This window comes from Desmodus rotundus, chromosome 2 (genome assembly GCF_022682495.2).
Source record: "Desmodus rotundus isolate HL8 chromosome 2, HLdesRot8A.1, whole genome shotgun sequence".
Classification (NCBI taxonomy): domain Eukaryota; kingdom Metazoa; phylum Chordata; class Mammalia; order Chiroptera; family Phyllostomidae; genus Desmodus; species Desmodus rotundus.
This window is the reverse complement of record NC_071388.1, coordinates 12416741-12443684: the sequence shown is the minus strand read 5'-3', so window position 1 is coordinate 12443684 and position 26944 is coordinate 12416741. Positions and strand designations below refer to the sequence as shown.

General features: G+C 39.3%; 1 protein-coding gene across 2 annotated transcripts in view; it reads right to left on the bottom strand.

The window, feature by feature from the left end:
• Positions 1-2353: 2353 nt before the first annotated feature.
• The window catches only part of ADAMTS5 (ADAM metallopeptidase with thrombospondin type 1 motif 5), a 49830-nt gene continuing 25239 nt past the window's right edge, over positions 2354-26944 (bottom strand). For both annotated transcript variants that reach the window (XM_053918007.1, XM_024565276.3), the window contains 5 exons: positions 21679-21962; positions 20142-20325; positions 19603-19778; positions 17615-17790; positions 2354-12600 (listed from right to left, as the gene is read on the bottom strand). In XM_053918007.1, the coding sequence (XP_053773982.1) occupies positions 12033-12600; positions 17615-17790; positions 19603-19778; positions 20142-20325; positions 21679-21962 (1388 nt within the window). In that variant the 3' untranslated portion in view covers positions 2354-12032. The remainder of the gene's footprint in view (positions 12601-17614; positions 17791-19602; positions 19779-20141; positions 20326-21678; positions 21963-26944) is intronic.

Genomic DNA, 26944 nt, shown 5'->3' with positions numbered 1-26944 from the left:
TTCTAACTTCAGAAATGAAATTTTCACTTGTAAGAAGTTGTTTACTAGAAAATTTTTGTTTAGAACATATTTACTTTTGTTTTTGCATATAGGAATTCTTTGTTTAGCTTCTGGGGGTCCATGACTTCTCTAGAAATTTTATATAGCATTTTGTGTACATTTATGAAGTGAACCACGGCTTTAATCAGGTTCTTCAAGTGGTATTTGGCTCAAGAAACTTTAAGTTCTTATGCAGTATGGATTTTTCAAAACCGGATAAAAGGGGGATCAAAGGGAAGATGTTCTGAGAGGAGACATGGGTTCAGGAAAATTGGATGACTAGAAAAAGCCTATTTGGGAGGAATTTCTGTTTTTCCCTATGATCCCAAGTTAAAAACTGAATAAATAAAAGCATCTTCAATGGCAGTCCTGGGTTTCATGTCAAATTCTGCCACTGAGCTCACATAACGGAGACTATTCAATGCCATAATGTAGAAAAGGTTTAAGAGTCTAATCTCAATTGGATTATGGTTATAGATGTAATAGGCACCAGAAACACCACCAATATTAAAATGGTCTTATTTTATAAATGGGATAAACATGCAACTGTCTTTTCTATAGGCTGTAGACCCATTTTCACCAAATGCCTTTTAAATACTGTGGTGATGGATTTGTATGGATTCATCGAATATGTGGCCCACTGTAGGACCCGTGGTAGAGAAACTGGTAGATGTAAGAGGGAGGTCTGTCACCTTAAAAGAACAGGCGCTTGATCATGGGTCCATTAAAGAGGGCCAAATTGAGGAGCTAGACACGTTTACTAAAGAGCACATTTCCTAAGTCTTCAGAATCCTAATTAGAGGGGGGTTCGTTGCTCAAGAAATATCCTGCAGATGACTAAACAATTTATTATGGTTTTGTGTGTGTTTGGCTTAATAAATTTTGGAAACTAAAGATGTCCAACTCCACTTGTACACCTGGCACCAAAAACTTTCTTTGCATTCTTCATTGGGAAGCCGCCTTAAGTCACACTCTCCTGATCCGCTTGTGTTAAAATGTTCTTTTCAGGGAAATACATGCAAACATGAAAAACAAAAAAAAATTTAAAAAGTAATAAAAATCAATTCATCCTTCCCACCCAAAGAGGAAGGTTCCCCAGAGTCAGGGCTGGTGCACTGATTGAATTAGGACTCTATGACTTACTGTCTGTAACTTGCTTGTTCTGTACTCAAATGAATATCAAGGGTAATGATTTCCACTTTAATGTTAACTATTATGTCTTTAACAATGTTGTTTTTAAAATGAAAACCTCTATTTATTTGCATGTAGACATGACGTTTGCAAAAAAAATGAACTTGAAAATGTTGATAACCAAACTATACAGGATGTCATGTTATATAATCTTTTAACTTGTGGAAGAATCAAGGAAGGGACTTTGAGTGTTGCTGATTCACACGGCAAAGTCTCTGACGTAAGAAACCTTGCAGATTCCACTTGGTGCTCTGGAAACACCTACCTGAGCCACCTTGCTAGAAGACTAACCACATTTTCCTAAAGATACTGCAGGAAAAGGCTTGAGACCATGTGAAAAGGGAAGGGCGTAGCTGAGACTGACCTTCTCACCATCCTTGCCAGCACACCAGCAAGTGAGTGAACCCATCTTGGATCCTGCAGTCCAGGTCAGCCACCAGATGAGTCTCACCAACAGACACCAAGCAATGTCAAGGGCAGGCATGTGGTCCAACTGAGCCTTGACTCATGAAATCAATAAACTGTCATTCTAAACAACTAAATTTTAGGATGATTTGTTAAGGGCAATACATAACCAGGGCACCTTTCATAAAATTGTAATTTAATTGATTCAAAAACCTTTATTCACTTATTTATTGCCAACAAAGGATTTCTTAGCTGCATTTTGGAAAACATTGTTCCAGGCAACAGATCCCCCCATCCATAAACTCCTATCCCTGTTGCCCCCATTTTCAACCTATTATTGCTGTGGCTACAGGTTCTTGCTTCAGACCAAGCTTTTAGCTAATTGTGGCCTTGAATCAGGGGGTTTATATGAACCTCTTGTCTAGCAGCCCAAGTGACTCCCTGTCAAATTAAGTTTAGATGGTCTTATTCCAAGACATCGTGCCAGGTCTGTGTTTTCTTTATGATACTCCTTGTACTGTGTGTGGTCCCAATAACTGGGTCTTAGCCTGTTTATTCTACTTAATGATCTAACCTGATAGCCTTTCTAATACTCCTCTGTACATTGAGATCCTTCCTTGTTTTCATTTTCTGTAACTACCATAACAAATTACCACACATTTAGCAGCTTCATAAAACTGATTTATTGTCTCACAGTGCTATAGATGTCTAGGCTCAGCGTGGCCCAGCCAGTCTCTGCTCTGAGCATTACCAGGTTGGATTCAAGGTGTGAACAGGGATGCATTCCTTTCTGGAGGCTCTGAGGATGAATCTGATTCCAAGCACCTTCCTGTTGTTGCTTCAATCTAGTTTCTTGCAGTTGTAGACCTCAGATCCCTGTTTCCCTGCCGGCTGTTGGCTAGGTGTTCTCAGCTTTTAGGCACTCCCTGCATTTCTTCACTTGTGGTTCAATTTCACAGCAGTCAAATTCAAAATCCTTTGCATGCTTGGGATTTCTCTGACTTCTGCCTTTCTCTTCTGCTTTTAAGAGTTCATATGATTACATTGTCCTCCAGCCCTCCCCAGTTAACCTAGGGTAGTCTTTCTGTTTTGAGGTTTGTTGGTTAGTAGCATGAATTCCATCTGCAAAATACTTTTACAACAATATTAGTGTTTGATTGAACGAGGGGAAGGGATGAAAATTCTGGAGGAACATCTTTGGAATCTGCCTTCTACAACATGTCTTCTCACTAACTGAAAACCTGTCTTCACTTCAAGGAGCCAAGTTCTTGCAACCACCCATCTCTCCTGGTTCCCCCACTCTCCTGGCCTCACCCTGGCTTGCTCTCTGTCTAAAATGCCCGTGTTACATGTTTAAAATATTTCCATTATTTTATTTGGTCCACTTGCAAAAACACCATTGGCCATTTGCTGAACCCTCTTAAATAATAATGATTATCTGCCTGGAGTCCCATCTATTCATTCGTTCATTCATTCATTCATTCATTGTAACTGTTCTTATTGGGCACTTATCATATGCCAGGCACCTAGCAATATGGCAGTGAAAAACCCCCAGAGATTGTGCCCTCAAAGTATTGGTATGTACACTTGTTTCCATATATCCATATATATATAAATAACATCAGACATATACACATGAGTATATAATGAAATTTCAATTGTGGGTAAGTGCCATGAGGAACAATGAAGGAGGAATTGTTCTAGTCAGGGGTGGCTTCTCTGAAAGATAACATTGAAGCAGAGACTTGAAGAGAGGGAAGAAGCAAGCCTCTAATGGGGGAAGAATGTTCTAGGCTAAACTTTCGGGACAGATTTCATGCTTAGTAGAACGACAACAAAGACAGCAGTTGGTGCGCTGGACTGGGGGCAGGAGGTGGGGAGTAGGAGAGGAAGTCAGAGAGGAGGGGGAACCTGTCCCCAGGGGGCTTTGAAGGTCATGGAAAGTAACCTTTTTTATTCTAAGATAAGAAGACATTAGATAAATTTTTGCAAAGAAGTTAATGATCTGACATTTTGCTGGTGGGTCTGGCTGCTGAAGAAAACAGGAGGCCCTGTTTGGAGGCATTTCTTGTTCAGTGTGGAGAGGTTGGTAGCTTGGAGAGTGGTGGCAGTGGAAGAGCTAGGAAGTGGCTGTTCCATCCGACATACCTACAGAGGGTCACGGCTCCAGCCACTTCTTCACTTACATAGGACCTGTCTTTTGTATCTCATCCAGTTCTTACATCTGAGCTCTCATCTCAAAATGGCCTACAATGCAACTGAGATCCAAGGAGCAAGAGAAAACATCTTTGATGTTTTGGCAAATAGATAGCAAAGGGGCTGGAGAGTAAAGAAACAATCTGGATACATTCTCTACAATGTCTAGAAAGTACTTCACTTCCTTGGAACATGAGTAAGTTAATGGTTCTCAACACTTTTGCAGAGAAAGAATTTTTTTTTAACTTCAAACTAGTTCCGCCACTGTTTTGTGGAGTCTACTTACAAGCAATTAAGAAAGATGCTTTCCTGCTTTCTGATATTTAGATGCTTTTAATAACAAATAGCAATAACAAAAGGTCTGTAACTACAATTCCAGTCAAACTCCAATGAAAGCTGAAATTGGGAGACAAAATTCTGTACGTGTCTAGAAGTGGAAAGAGAAATCTATATTACAGCAAACACATATTATGACTTCCTGTTACAGTGAGATCCTCGACTGCTTCTTGATTTCTTCCATCCCTGGGAACTGCCCCAGAGGATTAATTACTCTGGGATTTGATTCTATTAACCATGAATGGGCCATGGAAGGAAACTGAGGAAAGCAGAGCTACACCCTTTTGTTTGTGTCTACATTAAAACCTATAATCTTTCGTTCTGTGCAAAAACATGAGTTTAACTGAACAGATAAAACAATAATATACCAAGGAACACCCTACAGAACCTAGGAATTAAAGACAGTTTTGACTTTTCAAACATCTATAGTTCTATTTCTAAACTTCTTTGTTCATTCTATTCCTAATCTAAAATCTACCCCCCGGACCATTTTTATGCCTTTGACCTTGTCTGAACCAGCTCCTTATTAGCTGTGAATGAGTTTGTAAGGTTAAATACCATAGTCTTTTTTTAAATCCTTCCGAGCAATTTACTAGTTTTCTAAATCAAATTCTCTCTCCTTAAACAACAGTCCTTTGTACACCCTGAGCTCTTGCCTCTAGTCCTGCTGCTTGCCTGATTCTCCAGGGTTTCCTTGACATTTTTATTGGAATTTTAGGACCACTCTTGCTTTTACACACATCAGGGCATCTAAACACTTCCCCTCTTTTCTCCAAACTCACATGGTCTTCCCTACCCAAAAATCCCTTTATCAGACTCATAATCCATAAGGATTGGAGACCGCTCAATGTTTTAAAATGCCATTAATTGAAAATAAATATCCAAAGTGCTTATAACAGTGCTTGGCACTTGGCAACGGCTAGATGACCGTGAGCAGTTATTATGATGTGACAGTCATCCGTAACATTGGAATCTAAGGCCAAGGTCAAGAGAGTCAGGGAGAGGAACACGTGGGAGAAAATTGGTATTTAGCACAGCGCCCGTCCCAAAGAGATATTCAACAACTCTTAGCCACTTAGGATGGCTATTTGTGTATGATGGTTTTAAAAGTATAGGTGTTTTAAATTATTTCTTAAAAAGTAAACATCCTACTAAAAGAAAAAATAAAGTTCACAATTCTGAAATGATATTTGATACAAGAGAGAAATTCAGTGTTTGCAATGCATGCTAGACAGTGATGATTTCAGGTTCAGAAGGAATTGGGATCCTCAGGAACAGTAATGCCACAATGGTGTTGGCAAACAAATAGGCTTTTGCTCATGCATGTCAATTCTTTTTGGATTTCCATGCATGCATATAACCCTTTAGACTCTTTAGTTTTATATTCAGTAAAAGTTTATCTTTAAAAAAGTAGATGAGCCAGGTAGATTATGTTGCTTGCTCTAATTTAGTACCAAAATGTTCATACTAGACAGATTTAGGGGCTGGTAAGAAGATTGGAAGCAATAGTTCCATAGTCCTTTAAGACAGTGAACGTATTACTTGTCTGTGCCACAGTGAAGGAGGGATGGTAAAAATTATAGAGAGCCTAAAGTTTCCTTAAGACCTGGCTGGGTTCTACTGCTGTTATGAGAATATATAAATTAAACGGACAATGGTTTCCAACTCTAAAACATTATATGCAGTACATACTTTAACCTAGTTTACAGTTTACATTTATTATGCTCACTGAAACCACAAAGCCAATGTTTAATTTTACAGTTTAAAGTCACACATAGGGAAATGCTTTACAAAGTAGGATATTGTTCCTCCATGAAAAATATTACAGTACAGGCCCCAAATGACTCAGTTCAAGCGATTTACCTGAATAACAGAGCTATCTGGAATGCAGGCTATAAGACACAGTAATGCTTTCAGTAGTTGATTTCAGTTTGAAATTTGCCAAGGCTGAAGAGACATTTTAAATGAGACCCATTTTAGTTTTCCAAAAAGTTTTGGTTCTTCAACTGCTTTGCATTTACTGAACGACGCCATCACTTCTGAAAATCTGGGGTAATAAGCAGCTTACATTTTACTACTTAGATATAATATGCAAATCTTCAAAGTTTTACTATATCTTGAAAGCACCTTTCAAGATTTAAAAATCTCGGTTCTACCTGCTTAGATCTTTTACCTGAATTTACTCATAGACTCTCATACAGAGATCAAATATTGGCACCACTGCTCCCATCAAATAGAACATATTTCTGCAATCTGCTTAGGTATCTGGAGTCTATTTACAAAACATGTGCATGATTTTCTCTGACAAATATGTGATACTCAAATGTAAGGAGTATCTGTCAACTCCTACATTTACATCATGCCTGGGTGTGCAAAGCAAAAACATCACCCAGAGATAATAACTATTTCTTAATCCAAAGTCCAGCCTCACAAAGTCAACACACTGTTATTCTCAGTATGCTCTCAGTATGGGGTGAGGTGGTTCGAATGCGTTGTGAGTTGTTAAAGCGAAGACTGAGCTATGGTAGCCCAGTATGGGCATAAAAGATAGCAAAGCTTAAACAAAGTCAGGCAAAATATAAACAGGACTTTGTGTGTGTATAAGACAAACCAAACAAGTTTGTTTAAAAGGAATGTTTGACAAGAATGCAGATGTCTGAGTAAGTGATGGGACATGACACATCTAACAGCCTGCTGCTCCGGCCTAACACTCTGCGAGTTTTGATGTCACCTTAAACATCCTCGATGTACATGTCGTGTGTCACTGAACCCTGCTGAACAGAATGACCATTAGATGCAATCTCCCTAACTTTGAGTATCAAGTTGTGCCCAGCATTGACAAAAAACCAAAAACAGAAAAACTCCCAAAACCAAAAACCAAACTCAGTTCTTTCTTGAAAATGGAAAAATCACTTAGGATAAAATAGTAACTCAGAAATACTACGTTTGACTGTTGATCACTGAAGATGTTAGCACCTCAATAAAAAAGTATAATTGTTCATCAGATATGCCAAAGAAAAATGAAAAAAAAAAGAGAATGCCCTGTGTCATTCATAAATCACAGTTTTTCTCACAGTGTTAGACCTGGACCACTTTGATGTGACAGTGCCTTATAGGATGATGGGCCATTGTTTGCTTTTTCATTTGACCTATGGTAGTCCACCTGGACCAGTCAGAGCTATGGGACAAGGGCCACAGAAAGCAGACTTATTGCTAAAGTGCTGGAATATTAGCACTGTGCGTTTAACTGGGTTATCTAACATGTACTCCTATTCTCTCTTAAAACCAGCATCTTCTAACAACATATTTCACTATTTTTTTTTCCACATAATCTTCATTGAGGGTTATGGTATCATGGCACCAGAAAGACATTTGCCAGATTAAATGCTTTTCCGGTCTGGATACCATGTCTATTTCCTTTTCTTTTTCATTGATGCATGGGTTTTACTTCAATATGTTTCCATACATTAGTTGACCAGAACACAACTATGCATTACAGAGGGATGTGTTTTATGATGATATAACTTGAGAAGTCATTTCTGTAGTTCCTGCTAGCAGAAAGAAGCTATTAGAAAGAATGCGTTTTTTTTTTTCCTCAGTGAACTAGTGAGTTAGGCTGATCTACCTGTTAGACAGTCTAAAGCTACAGGTTTTGGCAAATGAGGAAAATAATAGAGAAAACATGCAAGTCCCTTTTCTGTGCATCTAAATAATGGATTGCCTCGGCACTGCACTTGGTCGTATTACAGCTTTGGGTGACCATTTCTGTACTCATGGTTATTCATTTATTTTGTTACTTTGAAATGTTGAAAAATGTAAGGTATTTTTATGATCTCAAGTTTAATTATAAATAATAATTGGTAATATTTACCAATCAAGCCAATGAGATTTCATCCTCAGCCATAAACTATTAGCCAAATTTGGTCATTGTTACATTCAATCTTATTTCACAAACAGTGAACTCTAAGTCATAGCACAAGTCCTGGGCTTCTTTGAATTTGGCTCTTGTCCTCATAGAAACCATGACAATGACCTTGATAATAAGGAAGGAGTCTATGAGAGAAATATTAGAGCCAGGGGTTAATCTGGTCAGTTGTGTGTCCAAGGGTGCTTTGCATTATTGCTGTGACCAGATGGTGAAATCATAGTCAGGGCCAGGCTAATCTGATCAGAGGTGTTCCTCCCTGTCCTAAGTCCTATTATCACTCCATGAGAGACATTGGTAGAAGTTAGAAGTCACCCTTTAGCAATGGAGACTCCATGTTCGTAGAAACAGTTATGACAACTAACATTGGAATCATTTACACCCAATTTGTTTACTTGCATGTATAGAATCCTACAGAGATTAGAGACTAAGTGATATTAATTTCCAAGGACTGTTTCTGAAGCAGCCAAAGATAATATTTGGTTTTATTATAATTGATATCACTTGCAGTTTATGTGTATACAACTTCCACGTAATCCATCAACAGCTCTTTGTCCAAGTGTATCAGTGAAATGAATAGACCTGATTCTTGACGGTGCCTTAGCTTTAGTGGACTGCCAGGCTCTCTGTGTGCCCAGGTTTAAAACTTGGAGCACAGCTGTTGAATAAGTATTTTTCTTATCTGTGACTTGGAAAAATTAGGATTAATGGATACTACTAGTCATGAAAGATTAAGTTAAAAACTTCCTTAGAAAGGAAAACTACAGTATCAGAACAAGGATACATGAGGAATATATACATATATGCCTGTTTCACACAGAAAGCTTTCTGTAAAAAAATACAAAAGCAAACAGTGCTATATATCATGTAAACTCACAAAGTGTACTTTATCCACAAACATGAAGCATAAATTAAAAAGTAGGACAACAGCAAAACATTTAAATATAGAATTTGCACATATTTTTGTTAAATAAGAATAAATAACTTTATCACACAAATTCACATACCAGTTGCAAAAAACAATAAATTATTTTTTTCAGTGCTGCAACTTTTCTTTTTGTTTGTGATTAATCCCTTAATTCTTAGTTTAATGGAATAAAACTGTTTCCACAGGAAGGCAAAGTAAGTTGAATTTGTTGAATAAATGACAACAATGCCCCTCAATCCCTAAACAACAAAACAGGGCTTAATTTGAACTTTTCTGTTCTAGAAGAAATAAATGCTATTTTGGGGGGCTCCCATTGTATTTAATTAAAGTTAATCTGGAGTGTTCAGTTTTGTAAGGTTGAATTCTTACTAACCTGAGCATTTTTAGACAAACACTTTTTTGGGGAAGTAGCCCCAGACATCATGTATCCTAGACTTTTTATTCAAGGTGCAAGTATGTAAAGATAGAAGGAGTAGTCCCAAATCAAACCGGACTGAATTAGATTGTGTTATAGAGGATTTTTCCTTTGCTTATCATTCTTTATATCTATATCAGTTAATATGAATTTCAGTTTCCAGTCTATATCATTTTTCTCAGGAGTTTAGACATACATTCCTTAGTCATTCTATTGATACTCATACAAAAATAAAAAACACAAAAAAAACTAAAGAAAATTCTTTAAAAGCATGGAATAGTGGTTTATTCATTTTAAGCTTTCTAGGACTGTTCCAATGAAAAGGGTAAAACTTCATTCTTTGGGGGAAAATGAATCATTGATAAATCATATTAAAAATCTATGAATCAAGCATAGAGAAGCAGAATGGGAGACAATTGTGTTTGCTCTTTAATTATCTTTTAATGTTGCCTTCAATATATCCATAAAAGATAAAATAAAACTTGGTCATAACTGGATTATTTGATTAAATTATTTTAAAGATAGGAAAAGGTAATGTTGGCCTCTCTAATAATTCTCTCTGCAGAGTCAAATGATCAGTTGTAATTTTAATTTTTTCCCTGACCAATTTGAATAGCTCTGTCTCCAGCCCTGATACCTGGTTCACCTCCATCAAGGGCAGGTTACCAGTCTTGTACAGACCTCGTTTTGCTAACTGATAATTTATTAAGAAAAAAATGACCACCTCTCAAGCAAAGTCAGTGTATAAAAATCCAAAAGATGATTATCAGTTTCATAAAATAATTATTTGTTTTACCAAATAATTTCTTAAGAAAATACTTAAAACAGTGAGACATCCATTCTCCTGGCCCACTGAAATGATGCGCTATAGCAACATGAATTACATAGTTCTTTTATATTAAAAATATCTCATAATAAAAATAAACTCTCATGAGCTTAAGGGACCTCAAACAATGGTCCCCTAACATTCTTATATGCAAATCTTTACAATAGGCACATTTGGTATTTTTATTATACAATTTTATAAAAACAATTAGCTTTGTGATGTTTCACAAAGGAAAAGAAATCCCAACGAAACAAAACACCTTGTATTTTCTGAACTGTGGGGTGAAGGCATACAGTTTACTGTCTAAAAAGAGATTTTTAGGCATATCATTGCACAAATTTTCTATGCCTAACTATTCAAACTAACAACCTACTTAGACAGGCCATGGAAATAAAAGTAACAAACTTCTCAAAAGTCATCATATTTCATCACTCAAACACTTACTGGTACAACCAAATGCTTTCTATTCAGGAAAAATATTAAGTGCAGTATCAGCGTACTTGGATTGTTTTTTAACTCAAGGAATTATTGCCTGGATGGTGTGGAAACAGTCTTATGAATAACCTTTTTTTTTTTTGCACTAACCACATTAACAATAATCACTTCTAGAAGTGGCTAACTACCAAATGAGCTTTAATACTCCTGTTAAACTAAGTCAACAAGAAGTATAAAACCTCGTAGGTCTTTCAGAACCGTTTAACAAAACAAACGAACAAGCAAAAACGAACACATTTGAAAGGCTTGCTGGTAAGAGGTACACCAGCATTCAGAGCATTGAATGTGAGCTGAAAGCCCTTTGCTACGTGCACATTACGCATCGTGAGATATCAGATGAATGTCACGGAAAGGGAAAGCAATTGTGAAAATATAAGTGGAAAACGCAGGGAAGTATTTTTTTCCTTTTAAATTTTAACACAAAGAAACTAATTGTTAGACTTGTCAATACCAACAACGTACACACACGCAAACACTAATTCTATGACCTAGTTATGCATTAATTTGGCTGGCTGCCTGGAAAAATGCAGGCTGTCAAATGCTGTAGACCCGTGTATGTATTTAAATGGCTAGATACACTGAGATCCTTTTCCTTCCCAAAATTTCTCAGAAGATGCTTGCTGTCAAAATGGTTTTTGACTCAAATGTTATCTCCTGTTGTCTGAAAGTATACTAAGTCTTATTAAAACAGCAGCAAGATCTTAATTTCCAGTAAAACATCCACAGCTCTTTCCAGAAACTGGAAGGAGTTGGAATAGCTGCAGACCTACTTTGGTCAAACACATTTTTTTATAGAAATATATATATATATATATACACACACATATATTTTTTTAATAGAACCAAGTGATATAAAGTGACATACCAAGGAGAGAATGTATATACAAACAGTAAAAAGAAGCTACTGTGTATTGTGGGTGAAGATGGTTACAGTGCCTTTGAAGACATTCTGTAAGAGGTAGGTGACAAGGGGGAGACAGTTGTTCTGCTGTTGTCAAATGTCGCCTGATTCCACATTCATCAGTGTTTTCCATTCCTGTAGGCCCAGGGGATGTTTGCAAACTCCCAAGTCCATCTATATTCCAGGGTCACCACTGTCACATGGAATAGTGCACTTCCTCATTTGGTCGTGGAGAGCAGATTCTGCCCATAATCGGACTCCTGTTGACAATGACACTGAAGGGTGACTTTCGGTGCTGTAGGCGGGCCTCTTGTTCCCCACGACTGATGCGTGATCCATCATCCAGTTATCTCTGCATCAGAGCATAACCACAGGCTAACATTTCTTTAGCAAACATTGCTTAAAGGCGGAAGGCCTCTGAGAGAGAAGACATCCCTTGGCTAACTTCCGGTTTCCATCCTGGCACTGCACCGTCCGGGTGTGCCAGCCTGTGTCACAGGACCTGGAACAAGCAAGCCATGGGCCTGTCACCCACTGCGGCTGTGTGGTGTGCGACCCCACTTTATTGCTGCCATGGCTGGTGACCGAGTTTACTTTCTGAGTGGACTTCTTGGGCACAAAAAAACTGTAACGGACATCTAGTGCTTTAGTGGGGTCTGTTGCGAGGATCTGCACTATTAGGATTTCCTTTGTGGCGGAGTAGCCCATCCCATGCAGGAAGTCATCTCTGTGGCTCCAGCCGCTGTAGTTCATGACTGTTCCATTGATGTCAACGATTGTTTCCGAAGTGGAGATCATGTACTTTCCATTGATAAGGTACTCACCGTTTTTCTTCTTCAAGGCTAAGTAGGCAGTGAATCTAGTCTGGTCTTTGGCTTTGAACTGTCGGACTTTTATGTGGGTTGCCCCTTCTGGGATCCTCACAACGTCAGTGTAACCCTTACTGGAAGCAGGAATGTCCGCGGGGTAGAGGGACATATATATATATATATATATATATATATAGAGAGAGAGAGAGAGAGAGAGAGAGAGAGAAAGAAGAGAAAAGAGAAAAATAAGTGAACACTTAATAACTGGATAAAACAAAAGAAATTCTCTAAAAGTCTTACTTGATTGTAACACAAAGTTTCAGTGTATTTAAGAGATTAGCTTAAAGTTGGCTTTAAAAATTAATTTTCTTAAAAATAAAACTGTGGTTAGACTAGTATATTACATGCATTTTTATTGCGATGTTCGAAATCAGGATAACGTTAGCAACCTGCCTTTGTTTTAAAAATTTCTACTGACTTCATTTGAAGACTTACAAACATCACTCACCCTTATTAAATCTTATCACTTTTGCAAAGCTATGTGCATCAGGCACAAATGGGCATAAATACAAACAAAAACTAACAGAAATCTGTCCTCAGTCTCATAGAAATCTTTAAATTCATGTTTCTCAAACTTGTTTGCCTATTAGAATCACTTAGGGAACTTTTAAAAATTTGAATCCCCAGGCCCCAGCCCAGGGATTTAAAACCCTGACTTTCAGGATGGAGTGTAGGCAGCAGTGATCCCGGAGCTGCTCATTGTTCCAAATGTGCAGACTCATTAGGGAACCACAGACTTAATTAGTTTGGTGGACTAGAGACAGAGTAGAGGCTCTGCTACCATTTCTACTAGAACTCTGGATTTCATGGGCAGGACACAAAATGTAACATGAAATCCTGTAACTGGATAACTAGCCCTTACCAGTATCAACAAAAGAAAAAAAGAAGAATCTTTAATGCCTTAGCAAATTTCCCCAAATGCTTAGTGTCTGTGAAGCGTTATGATAGATTGAGTGAGGGTTTAATGTGGGTGGGAAGTAGGATAGGTCTCTATCCAGAGAACTTACAGGTTCTTTGACTAGAGACCCATGACCCATGGACATCAACAATGGTGGGGGGATTGCCTGAGGGAGTGGGGGGTTCTGGGTGGAGGGAGGCAAAGGGACAAAATCAGGATAACTATAATAGCATAATCAATTCAATATAATTAAAAAAGTAAAGATCCATCACTGGCTGAGGAAAATGGGCAAAGGCATAAATATCTCTAATATCCATAAGCTTGTGGCAAATGCTAAGAAAGAAATGCTAATTAAGCAGCAAGAGACTATACCAGAGAGAAGTAGTCATCTATTGCCAAAATCTTTGCCTCTATAAGTAATTTCATAGTAAAGAATCCTTTTGTTTTACTTTCTTAGTTATTTAAATAGAAATAAGTAGATTGTGCAGTTTGACTGATGTATGTATAATTTAATTACTTACTTTCAAATTCATACCCAAGTCTAGAGCTTTGGGGCAACTCATTCATACACTAAAAATCCACCTATGTTTTCCCCACTCAAGCCTTTCCCCTGAATTGGAGAGGAGGCTCCTCCCCAGGAAAGCCCTGTCTATTGGGCATCTGGTCTACCCTGATTTCCCGACAGGTGTCAGAGCTTCCTACTGTGCCAAAGACAGAAGATACAATGCTGACAATGCTGCTGATCCAATCAACTCGATCCATTATTTTCCATTGTTTTTACTGTTGTAATACACTTTGGATCACACTTCATTACAGGGTTTTCTTTTGAAGTATCTACTATCAAGAGATAATGTGCCGCCCTACAATGGCTTCAAACAAAGCCAGGAGGGATGCTGGGGATGATATCTTATCTCACATAAAAGTCATACATGGTGAGGATATATTAAAGCATTTGAACAAATCCGCTCCAGCACTAATATAATGGTAGTGCTGGGCTTAGAAACCAGGCCTCCTGACTCTGAACCGGTGCTCTTTTCACCATATTGCCATACCTATATCCCTTACCTCTGCCATTGATATTTTATAACAGCCAGATGAAAGTAAGTTCTGGTATATTCAGGGTTGAAATGATACCAAACAGAGGATGCAAAGAAGGTAAAGGAGGAAGGCCATGGAGTCAGGTAGGAGAGCTTTTTTTCTCCCGTTCTCTACAGCCTGAATCCCATTCATGAGAATCACTGGCAACGGTCAGCAATGCAGCAGGTTTCCAAACCAAGCTCACAAGACAAGTATAAGCAAAAACTTAAAATGCTAAACTTAGCATTCAAAAGTAGTTTATAAGTTTATGTGGGAAAACATATAACATATAAGGTATTATCTTGTAAAAATAATTTTATTTCTCATTTGGTTCCTGAATCTCCTGTCCTTCCACCTTTCCTCCCTTCCTCCCTTCCTTCTTTCCTTGATTTCTTAGTGCCTTAGTAAAACACAGTTATCATTGTACTCATTCATTTTATTTACACTGGGCTGGGCATCACTTACACTCTGGACATTAAGCTGCTTCCCTGGCTACTGTGAATGAATGCAGTTGTTTTCATTTAACTATTTGGAAGTATGGCTGGCAGGATAAGGGGCTCTTGTTTGGTTCAGGGTTATGTCCACAGCACTATCAGTGCCTGTCATGGGGGAAATACATTCATTCCTGCATAAAAAGCATGATGTCATTCTAGTGGGGGGCAGTCAGATCCCTGGCTCTTCCCCCCAAGTGGACTATGTGACAATATCTGTTGATAAGAACTGTGAAGAATCACAGAGCAGCATAAGCAGATAGAGAATAATGACTGGGATGGAGGTTTTCATTCAGGGTGGCCACTACCTGGAGAGGTAACACTTAACAGTCACCTGAAGGATTTCTAGAAGCAGCATGGCTTATTCACTGGGGAAATGGGTTCCAGGCAGAGGACACAGTGCGCATGCACTGGGTTGCCATGTTTAAGAAGCTTCAGGAAGTCCAGTATGGGTAAAGCAGAGCCACAGAGGAGGATGGTACAGGAGAGACACAGAACATGGCAGGGTGCAAAGCTTTTAGCGTCTAGTAGGTTACAAACAGTGAGATGGAAGCCAGGGGAAGCTGTTGAGCCTAGGAACGCTGTGATCTCTGAAAGGTAATAGATGATGGCCCTCCCTGCTCTGTGAGGAGGAGGTTCGGAGGCAAGGTCCTGGAGACCTTTGGGAAGACTGCTGGGTTGGTCCCGGGAAGAGGGGATGCTCACTGGGCTGGGGTTGTAGTGATCTTGGTGTGGTGAGGGGCAACCGCATGCTGAGCGTATGTTGGCAACAAGACTGACAGGGCATGCTGATGGGAAAACCTGTGAGAGGGAATGAGGAGTAAAAGGTGACTTCAAGCTTTTGGACCTACGCAATGGAAGGACTGAGTTGACATTTACTGATGTGAGGAAAATTGAGAGAGGAGTGAATTAAGAATAGGGTCTTATTTCTGAAGAGGTCTGAACCTGATGAAATATTTTAATATGCATTACCTCACTTGATTCTCAAAGCAATATTAATTTTAAAAATTAATTAGCATCCTCATCATTCTACTGTCAAGAATTCTGATAGTAAAGAAATTAAGTGACTGTTCAAGAGTGAATGGCTCTTGAATTACTGAGCCAGGGTTTGACTGCAAATATTCCTTTTTATAAGCCACACGAAGCCAAGGTAATTTATTCGGGGCACTTAAACAGGCCATTTGTATCACATAATATAATGTTGGTCAAAGCAATCTGTGAGCGGTGATGCTGCATTTCACTTGTTGACATCAGGAAGCTCATCTTTTCGTGTGATGTCAAATATTCAGATATTGGTTGTCAATACAAAAAACTTAAAATGCTAAACTTAGCATTCGAAAGTAGTTTATAAGTTTATGTGGGAAAAATATATAACATATAATATGTAAGGTATTATCTTCTAAAAATAATTTTATTTCTCATTTGGTTCCTGAATCTCCTTTCCTTCCTCCCTTCCTTCCTGTTTTCTTCCTTTCTAAAAAATGTATGTGCACCCTATGACCCTAAGTTAAGTTTTACAAAACTGGCATTCGCCAGCCATGTAAAATTGGGTAAATCCTAAATTTTCAGAGACCCAGTTTCCTCATTTGTAAAACAAAAGTTAGACTTGATCATTTCTAAGGTGCCTTGCACCTTTGAAGTGTATAAAAATGCAGGATATAATTGGACTTGAGGGTTTTCGACTTAGATGACCAAACACAACTAGATGAATAATTATTGTATCACTAGCAAATAGGACTAGCAATGCATATTTTAATTCAGAGTAAATTCTGCAACAATACACATTTTCATCATGTCAAAGGTAATTTTTTATATTAATATGGCAGGCAATTTTAAAAATAAATCCTTATCATTACTTTGGATTGTCTGTTACTGTCCAGTTACAGACAACATGGCACATACGTGAAGACAACAGGTGTGCTTTACCTATGACACTCAGCACCAGAGTGGTCTGGTGAGGAAGAACACTCATCCTGCATCCAGAACACTCTTTAGCTGAGTCAGCCATCCTCGTTGATAGCATAAGGTTCTATGCAAGAAATTGGTACCTTAAACACTTACATCTTTAAAGCAAGAGTGTAATCTAGGACCATGAAAAGAAGAGGAGAAGACATGACTCTTTATAGAGTGGATTTAAACCAGGACAGTTAAAAGGGGACTGTTGTCTGTACCACAGCAATTAACTTAGAGTTTTCACTGAGAAATGTTTTCTCAAGAATCATATAGCCCAATGGGAATTTGTTTGTAAAAAGAAAAAAAGCAAAGTACATAAAATGGAAACCAGCCATCCTTTCTAAATTATGTATCAGGAGTGATGGACCTGCAAGATATAGGTCAAATGCAATGCCTCTGCCTTTTTTCTCAGTTTTCATACTGCAAGGCCGTGACCTCATGGCCACCACAGCTCACCTGCTTCCAGAGGCGCCACGAGTTCCCACTTGGCAACCAGGGCTTTTCTCATCTCCTCTCTTTCCCTTCTCGTATTTGTAATGCATTAAAGGGGCCCTGCTAGCCCTCCTCTCACAGACAGCTTACGATGTAACATGAGTCCTCCTTTATCAATTTTGCAAGAGTTCACAGTTTCGTTCAATTCACATATGGGCAATTGTCCTATCACATTACCTTTTTTTATTGAAGGTTCCAACAATCTTCGTACAACTGGAGTTGTCCCCGCCACACACTCCACACTTGTCATACTGCAGCTTTGAGCCGATGATGCCATCACAGCCGGTTCGCACACACTTCCCCCGGACGCAGACGGAATTACTGTATGGCCGGCATTCAGTTCCATCGGTCACCTGAATATGAGAGACATGTTAGCAGGGACAGTACTTGTGCCAGGCACTTGGTTTCTTTGGTAAAAGAACACATTCTAACTTGTGAGTTTTGAGTGTGACTGGAATAGAGAGTCCACTGAGAAATAAAGAACTATTTAAGTATCTAACCGAAAAATCCTTTATGCATTGGAAAATGCACCTGGGACAGATCTCAGTTATGCTCTTTCTGTCCTGAGCTTGACTCCGAATGTGTTGGGACACCCAAGGTATCCCTCTGCATTCCAGCATGTATAGCACATTCCCAATGCACAGTGTCACCTTACATATCGAGGGACACAGTCTTTTCACTTAGCCTGCGGGATCGTCCGTCCCATGTGTCAAGACCACAATATGAGCAGGCTCAAGATCACAGGAGATCTTTCTTTGTTGCGTAATTGTTATTATCGCAATGTATTTGAAAATCTAACCCTGACATTCAAAACAGTGTAGTGGTGGGAAAGCGTTCCCTGCTAAGTCGAACTGGCAGATGCTGAAATCGAGAAACAAATTAGTACAGGAAAAGGAGTCTGGGGAAGTCGGAGAGAACTACTTATGGGAAGACAATCAGTATATTTAAATAAAGGAATTAACGTATTTTTATAAAGCTAGTTATAAATGGGATGTATATGGACTACTTGTGGTTTGTGCATGCCACTGTATATAAATAACATGCCATATATAAACAGATGTATTTTGTATTTGTGTATATATAAACCCTGTGTGTGTAATAAGTTGAAGTAGGATATACTTCAATAGGTAAACAGCTCTCCAGATGGTTATATTTCCAGGTGACGTGTTTGTTTTTATTCCTTTGTACTATTCTTTAAAATGAAAATGTGTTCTTTTGTAAGAAAAAGATAAAGTATCTTATAAATTATATCAACTGGATATGAGCTTATTTTTCAGTAATAAGTCAGAAATATCTGAAGGCCAGTTACAGAGGGGGTTTGAAGTGTAGCACCTGCCGCGAAGGTTGATACAGAATAGTCACAGGGATGTACCGTGCAGCCCAGGGAATATAGTCAATAATATTGTGATGACTACGCATAGTGTCAGATGGGTACCAGCAATACCAGGGGGAACGCTGTGTAAAGCATATGATTGCCTAACCACTATGCTGTCCACCCGGAACTAATACAAAATAACACTGAATGTAACTGTAAATGGAAAAGTAAATAATAAATGTAGCACTTGTTTGCATATTAGATAAATGGTTTTATATAAATTGCTGCATAATATTGGCTGTGAAAAGTAAAGCTGAAGTAATTTAGAAAATGTTCTCTGAAAAATAAGGAATAATTTTACATGCGTATATTATGTGTACAATTAGAGGGATATTGACTGATTTATACTGAGGGTGCAAGGCATTTAACAATCTAGGTCCGAGACAACGATCTTGAAATCTACCTTCATGAATCACTAGCAAAATTCTTAAGTAAATGATATTAAAAAGAACAGCTTTCTTGCTTTTTAGTGCTCTTTAAAAATGTGCCTTGGAAATACCAGTTGTTTTCAGGGCTATTTTGAAGTTAAGGTCACATCTCACCCGACTTGACAGAGTTACACTTTTCAAAAATAGCTTTTAAAAGCTATTTACTTGTTCCGTTTACAAAAAATTTATTCATTGTATAAAGTTTGCAAAGATAGAAATTAGAGAGATGAAAATAAAACCCTTCAAAATGCAGCCACCCCCAAAATAACGACTGTTTACTCTGGTATCCGTAGGCTTCCTTCTACCAAACAACCCTGCCGAGGACGCCCGCTGCGTCTGGCACACGGCACGCAGGGAGTTACCTTTGGAGAAAACACCACATAGTAGCCGGTGCCCTTAGCTCTGCAGGTCAGCTTGCACACGTCCCCTGGCAGGACACCGGCAAATTTGGGGATCCATTCCACAAATGTTTTGACTCCTTTTGCATCAGACTGATACCCATTTTTGGCCTCACACTGCTCATGACGAAAAGACTTGCCTAAAAAACCAAACATGTCATGTTATTAGTCTACTGTGGTGAAACTTACACATACTCTTGTGCATTTACATAATTTTAAGATGCTCAGTTGTTTCTTTTACAGCCTCTTTAAACACCAGTGTTGAAGAATTTTTATGGATTCACAGAGTTGAAAACATCAATTATTTCTTCCCACTCCCTGAATACTCGATTGGTTGTGATAATAGTTTAAAAATCGCTCATGTATGTGTTACTGATTTTCACACTGGTAGAACTACGCAGGACAAGATTAACAGGGTACTTCTGTAGCCTGCCTGATTTATTGCTGCTAGAATAGAAATTGCACGTGACACGTGGTGTTTGCCGGGGCTCGGGGCAGTGTACCGTTAGCGGGGCAGGGCGTCACGCTGCAGGAACGGTAGATGGCCCTCTTTCCCGTGCAGTAGCGGCCACTGTTTCTGGGCGCCGGGTTATTGCAGTGACGATAGGCAAATTGCACTCCTCCTCCACAGGAGCGAGAACACTGGCCCCAGGAGCCCCAGGACCCCCAGTTGCCATGACTTGAGGTCTGAAATGGAAAACAGAAGACATTTTAACTCAGATGGGAGGAAAACATACAAAATGCACACCTGGAAATCACGTGCATTCAATGACAATGGAAACTTCATCACAGAGTCGAGTTTTCAGTGAATTTAGCCCGGTCATAGGTATTGTATGTTCTGGAATTACAATGTGTTTCTGATCCTCAGCAATTCATCTTTTCCGCTTTCCCTCTCCCCTGCACTAGAGGTTTTGAACGCTTCACCCTAAGTACTTAGCACACTGCAAGGATCACCTCCTGGTTTCTCTGGGCCATTTCAACTTCCGCATTCTGGTATCGCACACTTCCCCACTGAGCCCTGCTGAACTTTTGGTCCACTCTGATCTTGCATCTTTAACATAATGATGCTAAAGGTTTTGTGTGATACCAGGCATCAGTTCATTGTCCTTGTATGGATTGTTCTACTTTAGCACGGAAGTTCTGCAGTGCCTTTGTGGACACCACACATCCTCTGTGAGAGACCCTCTGCCACATGCAAACACATACTTGACCTGAGAATAGTTTAATTTCTCATTAGATCGGGGTCTCATTCCCTAGAGAGCAAATGTAACAGATACTGAGCTGCACCCACACCACATGCACACACGCCACGGGAAACAAGGTGCCCTGTTTTGACACCCCAGGTCTGTCACTCTGCAAACGCTGCAGCAGGCAGCTGAGACTCCAAGAGGAAGAATGTTGTGAACTCCCTTGCCAAGGTAGCGTGTGCAGAACGTTGGCAGGGGCATCTGAGAAGGTAACAACAGCCTTGGAAGATACAGACAATGTGCATATGGCAATGTCTTTCTAGGGACTTGGAAAATCTTGTGAGTAAAAATAAACAGAAGCTTTGTTCGGGCCACAAAAAGTAAGGTAGCAGTTGTGGGCGTGGAAGTGGAGCATAGGGGGAGGGTGGAGGTGTTTCCCTGGAGCAGGCGTTAAGTTACTTTAGCTCCTCAGGTCAGATGAACTTGCTATGAGGGGGAACATGACCATTTTGGAGCTCACTGAGCATGTATGAGAACCATGTGTCAGGTCTACTGCTGTTTCCTTAATGAATTCAAACAATGTGTTCTGTTAACTCTGGTAAGACGAGCTGGAGAGAAAACTTCCAAAAATTGGGCCCTACTTGGAATCTCAAGTAGACAGAATCTGGGAAGAGTTCCTATGTTTTGCATTTCCCCCATGTTTTGATGACTAGAAGTGGCTCTCGTGGGTAAAGGAGGAAACAGCAAATAGATTTCTAGGAAACAAAGCCTTCGGGTGACTGTCCCCACACGTCACAGGAATGCACTTCAGGTCTCGGGCCTCCAGGCGTTGTGTGACAGGAAAATCACTTACCGAATAGTATTTTTTCTTGGTTTTGTCCACACACTTGCCCTGTAGGCAAATCCTCCCTTTCCCACATGGCGTCCCCTCCACGGCTGGCAGCTTCTTGGTTAGACACACCATCTGGCCCTGGCGCACCACGGCACACCACAGGCGGGCACAGACGTCCATGCCGGGACACACTGAGTACTCGGGACCGAAGGTCAGGTTGCACTGCTGGGTGGCATCATAGGTCTGTCCTGGGAGTTCCTCAGGGCCCAGGATCTGCTTGCGAGGTAGGTCCAGCAAACAGTTACCTGAAAGAATAGCCAAGATTGACCATGGTTCCGTGTTTAGGTTGCAAACCACTAAAATCATGGAAGTTAAAAAGAAGCCCTCCAGCCATGATGCACCCACAGATCTGCAGTGAGAGGCCCCAGAGAAGGGGATCCAGGGAGCAGGAGAGAGTTTGGGTGCCTCTGGGCGCTCACCCACACCCTAAAGATAGATCACTTGCCTACGGTCACGTAGCAATGAGAGTTTTTGCTCAGAGCCTGCCCTCTTCATCATTTCCCATCTTTGCCTCTGCTCAGCATGTGAACTGATTTCTTGTTTCAGTGCTGAAGAACAAGCTGTGTAGGGATGCTTGAAATGGTGGGGATCACGCCTGATGGTAGAAACACCCAGTCTAAAGTCTAATTCTGACAAAACACTAAAGGGCTCAGTGTGCCTGGCCAAGGTAGTTAACCTCTCCCGAATTTACTTTCAATCTCTGTGATATGTGTCTCTTTTCACAGTGATACTGTAAAGGGAAAATTAGCCAAGGAAGATATAAGAGGACGCCAGAAAAATACAGAACAATGTCCAGCATATTTAACAATCACTTAAAGGTTTTTGAGTTATTCTTTTTAGTCAATGAAAGAACATCATAGTTAAATCCTACTTTCTACCAAGAAATGAACTATTCAGCACATTTTAAATATACTGCAAATGTTTTTACAACTTCTACATTCAACTTTCTTCAAAGGGAATACCTTAGAATTTGTCAATCTGTGATGGAGGCATTATATGAAAATGAATAAAGAGCAAAGTTCCTATTTAACTTCTGAGCCAGAACGTTTGAAGAGGTAAAGCTTCTTAAGGCAAGCCAGAAAAAGCATTAAAAATAAGAACCCAGCCAAAGAGAACTTTGGGAGAAAAACACCGAGTTAAAAGAAAAACATCAACATCAAGTCAATAGGAAAGAATGATAGGAAAACCTCACTGAGCTTTGTTTAGAAGACAGAGGAAGATTGGGCCCCGCAGGACTCCTGGCGGAGCGTTATCTCCATTGCTACATAAAAAAAAAGCATTGTGGAAAATACACCAGGGCATGCCGAACGGACTGCTGGTGTTAGAAGACTGTCACCAAATCTCTGAGACAGCAAGAATGCTTTCCAAGCTTGCAAAAGTACCGTTTTAAAAAACTTTTCCCCTTTACTAAAAAGCACAGACCATGAGACTGGGCAGCTGACTGTTAGCTGGGAAGTTGTCACATGTGTGGGTGCATGCGGCAGGGGCCTACCTGGTATGTCTACAGCCGCAGTAACTCAGCACCTCTCTATGTACCTGTAGGCACCGCCATCCTTCCTACCTCACTTAGCGGATGGGGAGTCAAAAGCAATGGATCATGCAAACAATTTGAAATCAGCTTACAAAAACACGAGTTCAAGAGGTGGCATCTCTGTATGAAACGTAATACCAAAGTATGAGTTTTATAAATGAAGAACACATTTGCTTTGCTATTAAAGGTTTGGTGTCTCAGCTGCACGGCTTTCCCAGAGAGGTTCCCTGGAGATGACCCTTTCTTGCTCAAAATGATTCATTTCAGAATTGCCACTAATATATTACTCCAGGGTTCTCAACAGTTAGATTTGTTGCTGCCTTACTTTCTTTTTACTCTGAAATATACAATCTATCAATTTCATCTACATGTTGAATTATGTCCTTTTGCTATAAAATAGGTATAGGCATCTCTATCAAATGGCAGACTTGTGCCACAGAGCAATAAAAAAATCAATAAAAAGCTTTATTGTGAATCTTGCAGTATAAAATATTTAAAATCTCAGTAATAGTGGATTATAGATTTTAAAGAATTTTTAAAAACTGTGCACATTTTCAGGGAGGGGTGACAGAGGAAATTGATCAATCTTTTAGTATCATTAATATCGACCTCTAAAAGCATGCAGTCTACTGCTGACTTTTCTTGATCTGTTTTATTTTTATTCTCAGCCACTTCTTCACATCTACCTCATGTGTTCCTTTAGTTCATCCCCGTCTGAAATCCTATCTGGGCTTTGCTGCCAACATTTGTCTGTTTGCTGCGTTCATCGGACGGCCGAGTGGCTTTATCCTTCTCCCTCCTTTCTTCCTTCCTTTTGTTTTAATATTTGGTATGTGTACATGGACGGTCTCTAAAAGAAAGACCATGGAAATGTGTGCATATTGTACATTTGTTTGTACATATTAAGTTAATGCCATGAGTAGGGTAACTATTAAAAAGTAACATGCGGTGATTCAGGATGGACAGTTGAAGGAAAGAATGGTCTTCTCTCATCGCAGGGGCCCTAGGGGCACTGGGGTGTGTGCCAGGCCTCCAGGAAATGCAACAGAAAAAGATATATATATATATGCATATATATAATATATTATCTATTATAGATATATATATATATATATATAAAATAGAAGCCATCAGATATATGTATGGCTTCCACTACTGTTTGTCTTTCATATTAATGATTAATGAAATTATTGGACTAAGGTTGGTTGCTCTTCATTCTTTCCATTTTTTCTTCACTGTTTCTAACACTGTAGTTTTGTTGTTTTCCTTTTCACTACAGAGGTGTGAAATTAAGCGTGGGCCCAAATACCCATGGCCCAGGAGAAATCAATTAACATTCCAGTGGAACTCACTCAAAGGAGCTGACATCACTGCGAGCTCCCCCATCATCTCCCTGGCCCAGCAACTCTTCTTTTAGTCTTTATTTGAATGTTTGACATTTAAAGAGAAACTGATGCCCTGTCGGCCCAGGGACAGACAAACTACTGAGGTCACTGAGGAAGCGCAAAGAATGGTTGCTGACCAAAAGTAAGTCAAGGGTCTGCTTGTGAAACTGTTAGGAGATTGAAGAACACTGTTTAGCAGATACAATGCCAGTGAAATTAGATTGAAATCTCTGCATGTAAAAGGATGAAGCCTAGATTTTTAACCATGTATGACACTGTGGACTTAAGTCAGGGCCACATGCATATTAAGGCATATGAATGTTGAATCGTTATATTGTATATCTAAAAGAACATAATATTGTATACCAACTAAACTTAAATTTTAAAAAATCCTTAAAAATGTAAACGAAGAACGGGTTATAAGTACAGGTATACCAGATATTAAAAATATAATGAGGATGTTATAAATAACTTTATACCAATAAATTTTGATCAAGATGAAAAGAAATTGAAAGTTAATGTCATTTTACTAGCTTTATAGTCTCTACTTACACAGGATTTCGAGAATTGATTTTCTAAAAACATTTTATCTCCAAAATTCTGTGTTCAGTAAGTGGCTGTAAACTGAGGCCTTTAAACATGCTCCAAGTTAATTTTTCAAAGCTGTTTGTAGATTTTCCTTAGCAGCCCATGTCATGGGGGCAATGAACTGTTTCTACCTAAGTGGTGGCCTTCTCATCACCTGGTCCTGTGACTTAGGGACACAGCAGAGGCACAGCTATCGCTTTTGGCTTCAAGGTTATTGAGCATTTCAGAGAGGAAATTCAATAACCTGCTTTCACTGCACAATTTCTCTGCCAGTGATTCTCTTTATTTTTGAGGATCACACTCCCGGCCAGCTTGCCTGCAGCTAACTTGAACAAACACTGCAGAATGTCTGCAAGGATCTTGGCCAGGCTGGCAGGGGCGGGGGGTCCCCGTGAGACACGGCTTCTCTTTTTCTGAATCACAAATCTGCAGACACAGTTATTTTAGTGTGTGCATCCCAGCTTTTCAACCGTAACCTAATTGCTACATATTTCTTGTTGGAACTGAATCAGGAAACACTCAGTATTAATGAATTTAAATTTGGCAGTGGTTGAGTGCTATAAATGTCCACCTACTTATGGCTAATAATTTTAAAAACAAATCAAATGGTTTGAATTTAATTATACTCTCAGACCCTATTTCTCTATCATTGCTGGAGGTGGGAGGGGGACAGATGAGCTATTTTTTACCCATAAATAGATTTATCTGAAAATAGATTTTTCCAGATAATGAATTCTTTAGGTACCATCTACCAATTGTATAAGTTTTATGAGGGCATCTGTTTAAAAACAGCAATTGCTTTGCTGCCTTTATACTAATGTCACAATTTAATCTTCCTAAATAAAGGAAAATCATTTTTATCCACATACTGATTTTTGTACCATGCTGAAGTACAGAGGTACCTTCATGGATCACGCTGGTGGGATTGGGTCTTTGACCTTTTGGAAAACGGTGCCAGACCTCTAAGCTTTTAATGTGTTAAGGCTAATCTTACAGTTTTTCTGGTTTCTCCCTTCCTGTCAAATGATATAATTTCTTGCCCCCAGTTTACCTCTCTGAAGTGCACCCCACCCCCACCATGATTACATTGTTGCTTAAAATTGTTGGTGGCCCAGAAAATTAGAGCAAAACCAAAAGCAGATTATTTCTATGAAATATGAATACACGGGCTCTGAATGGGAGTCTGAGTGATTCCCTGTGAGTAAAGCGAAAGGGTTCTATGGTATGTTTTCGCGGTATCAGTTCAGCCATCGGACAAAAATGTATGTATTTTTGTTTGTTTGTTTGTTTTGCTTCTCCATTGTCTAGGACTTTGGCTTTCATCTTGGTTCTTTCCAAAGCTCTGGAGTGAGAACGTCAGAACCGCAACATCTGGAAATTGCATTTATTAGTCCCTACTGCCACACTGTCACTTAAGTCACTTTTTCTGGTTGTAATTTAAGTTATTATATTACTCGAATTCACATTAAATGAGAATACTACAAAGAGCACTGCTGTGCACGCTTTTTTCAAATGGGCATAATTGAGCTTTGCCATTGCATCATAAGGCCTCTCTTCGGTTTTCCTTATTCTGAAATTACTTCCTTCATTACAGGTACTGGTAAAGGTCTTCTTTTTATTGTTGCTATTAAAACACAGGACTGCCTAACCAATATATTCAAAAGTGAGAGTCTAGGTTTGATGAAATGAATGAACATATCAACTAAGAGAATTCATTGTCCAA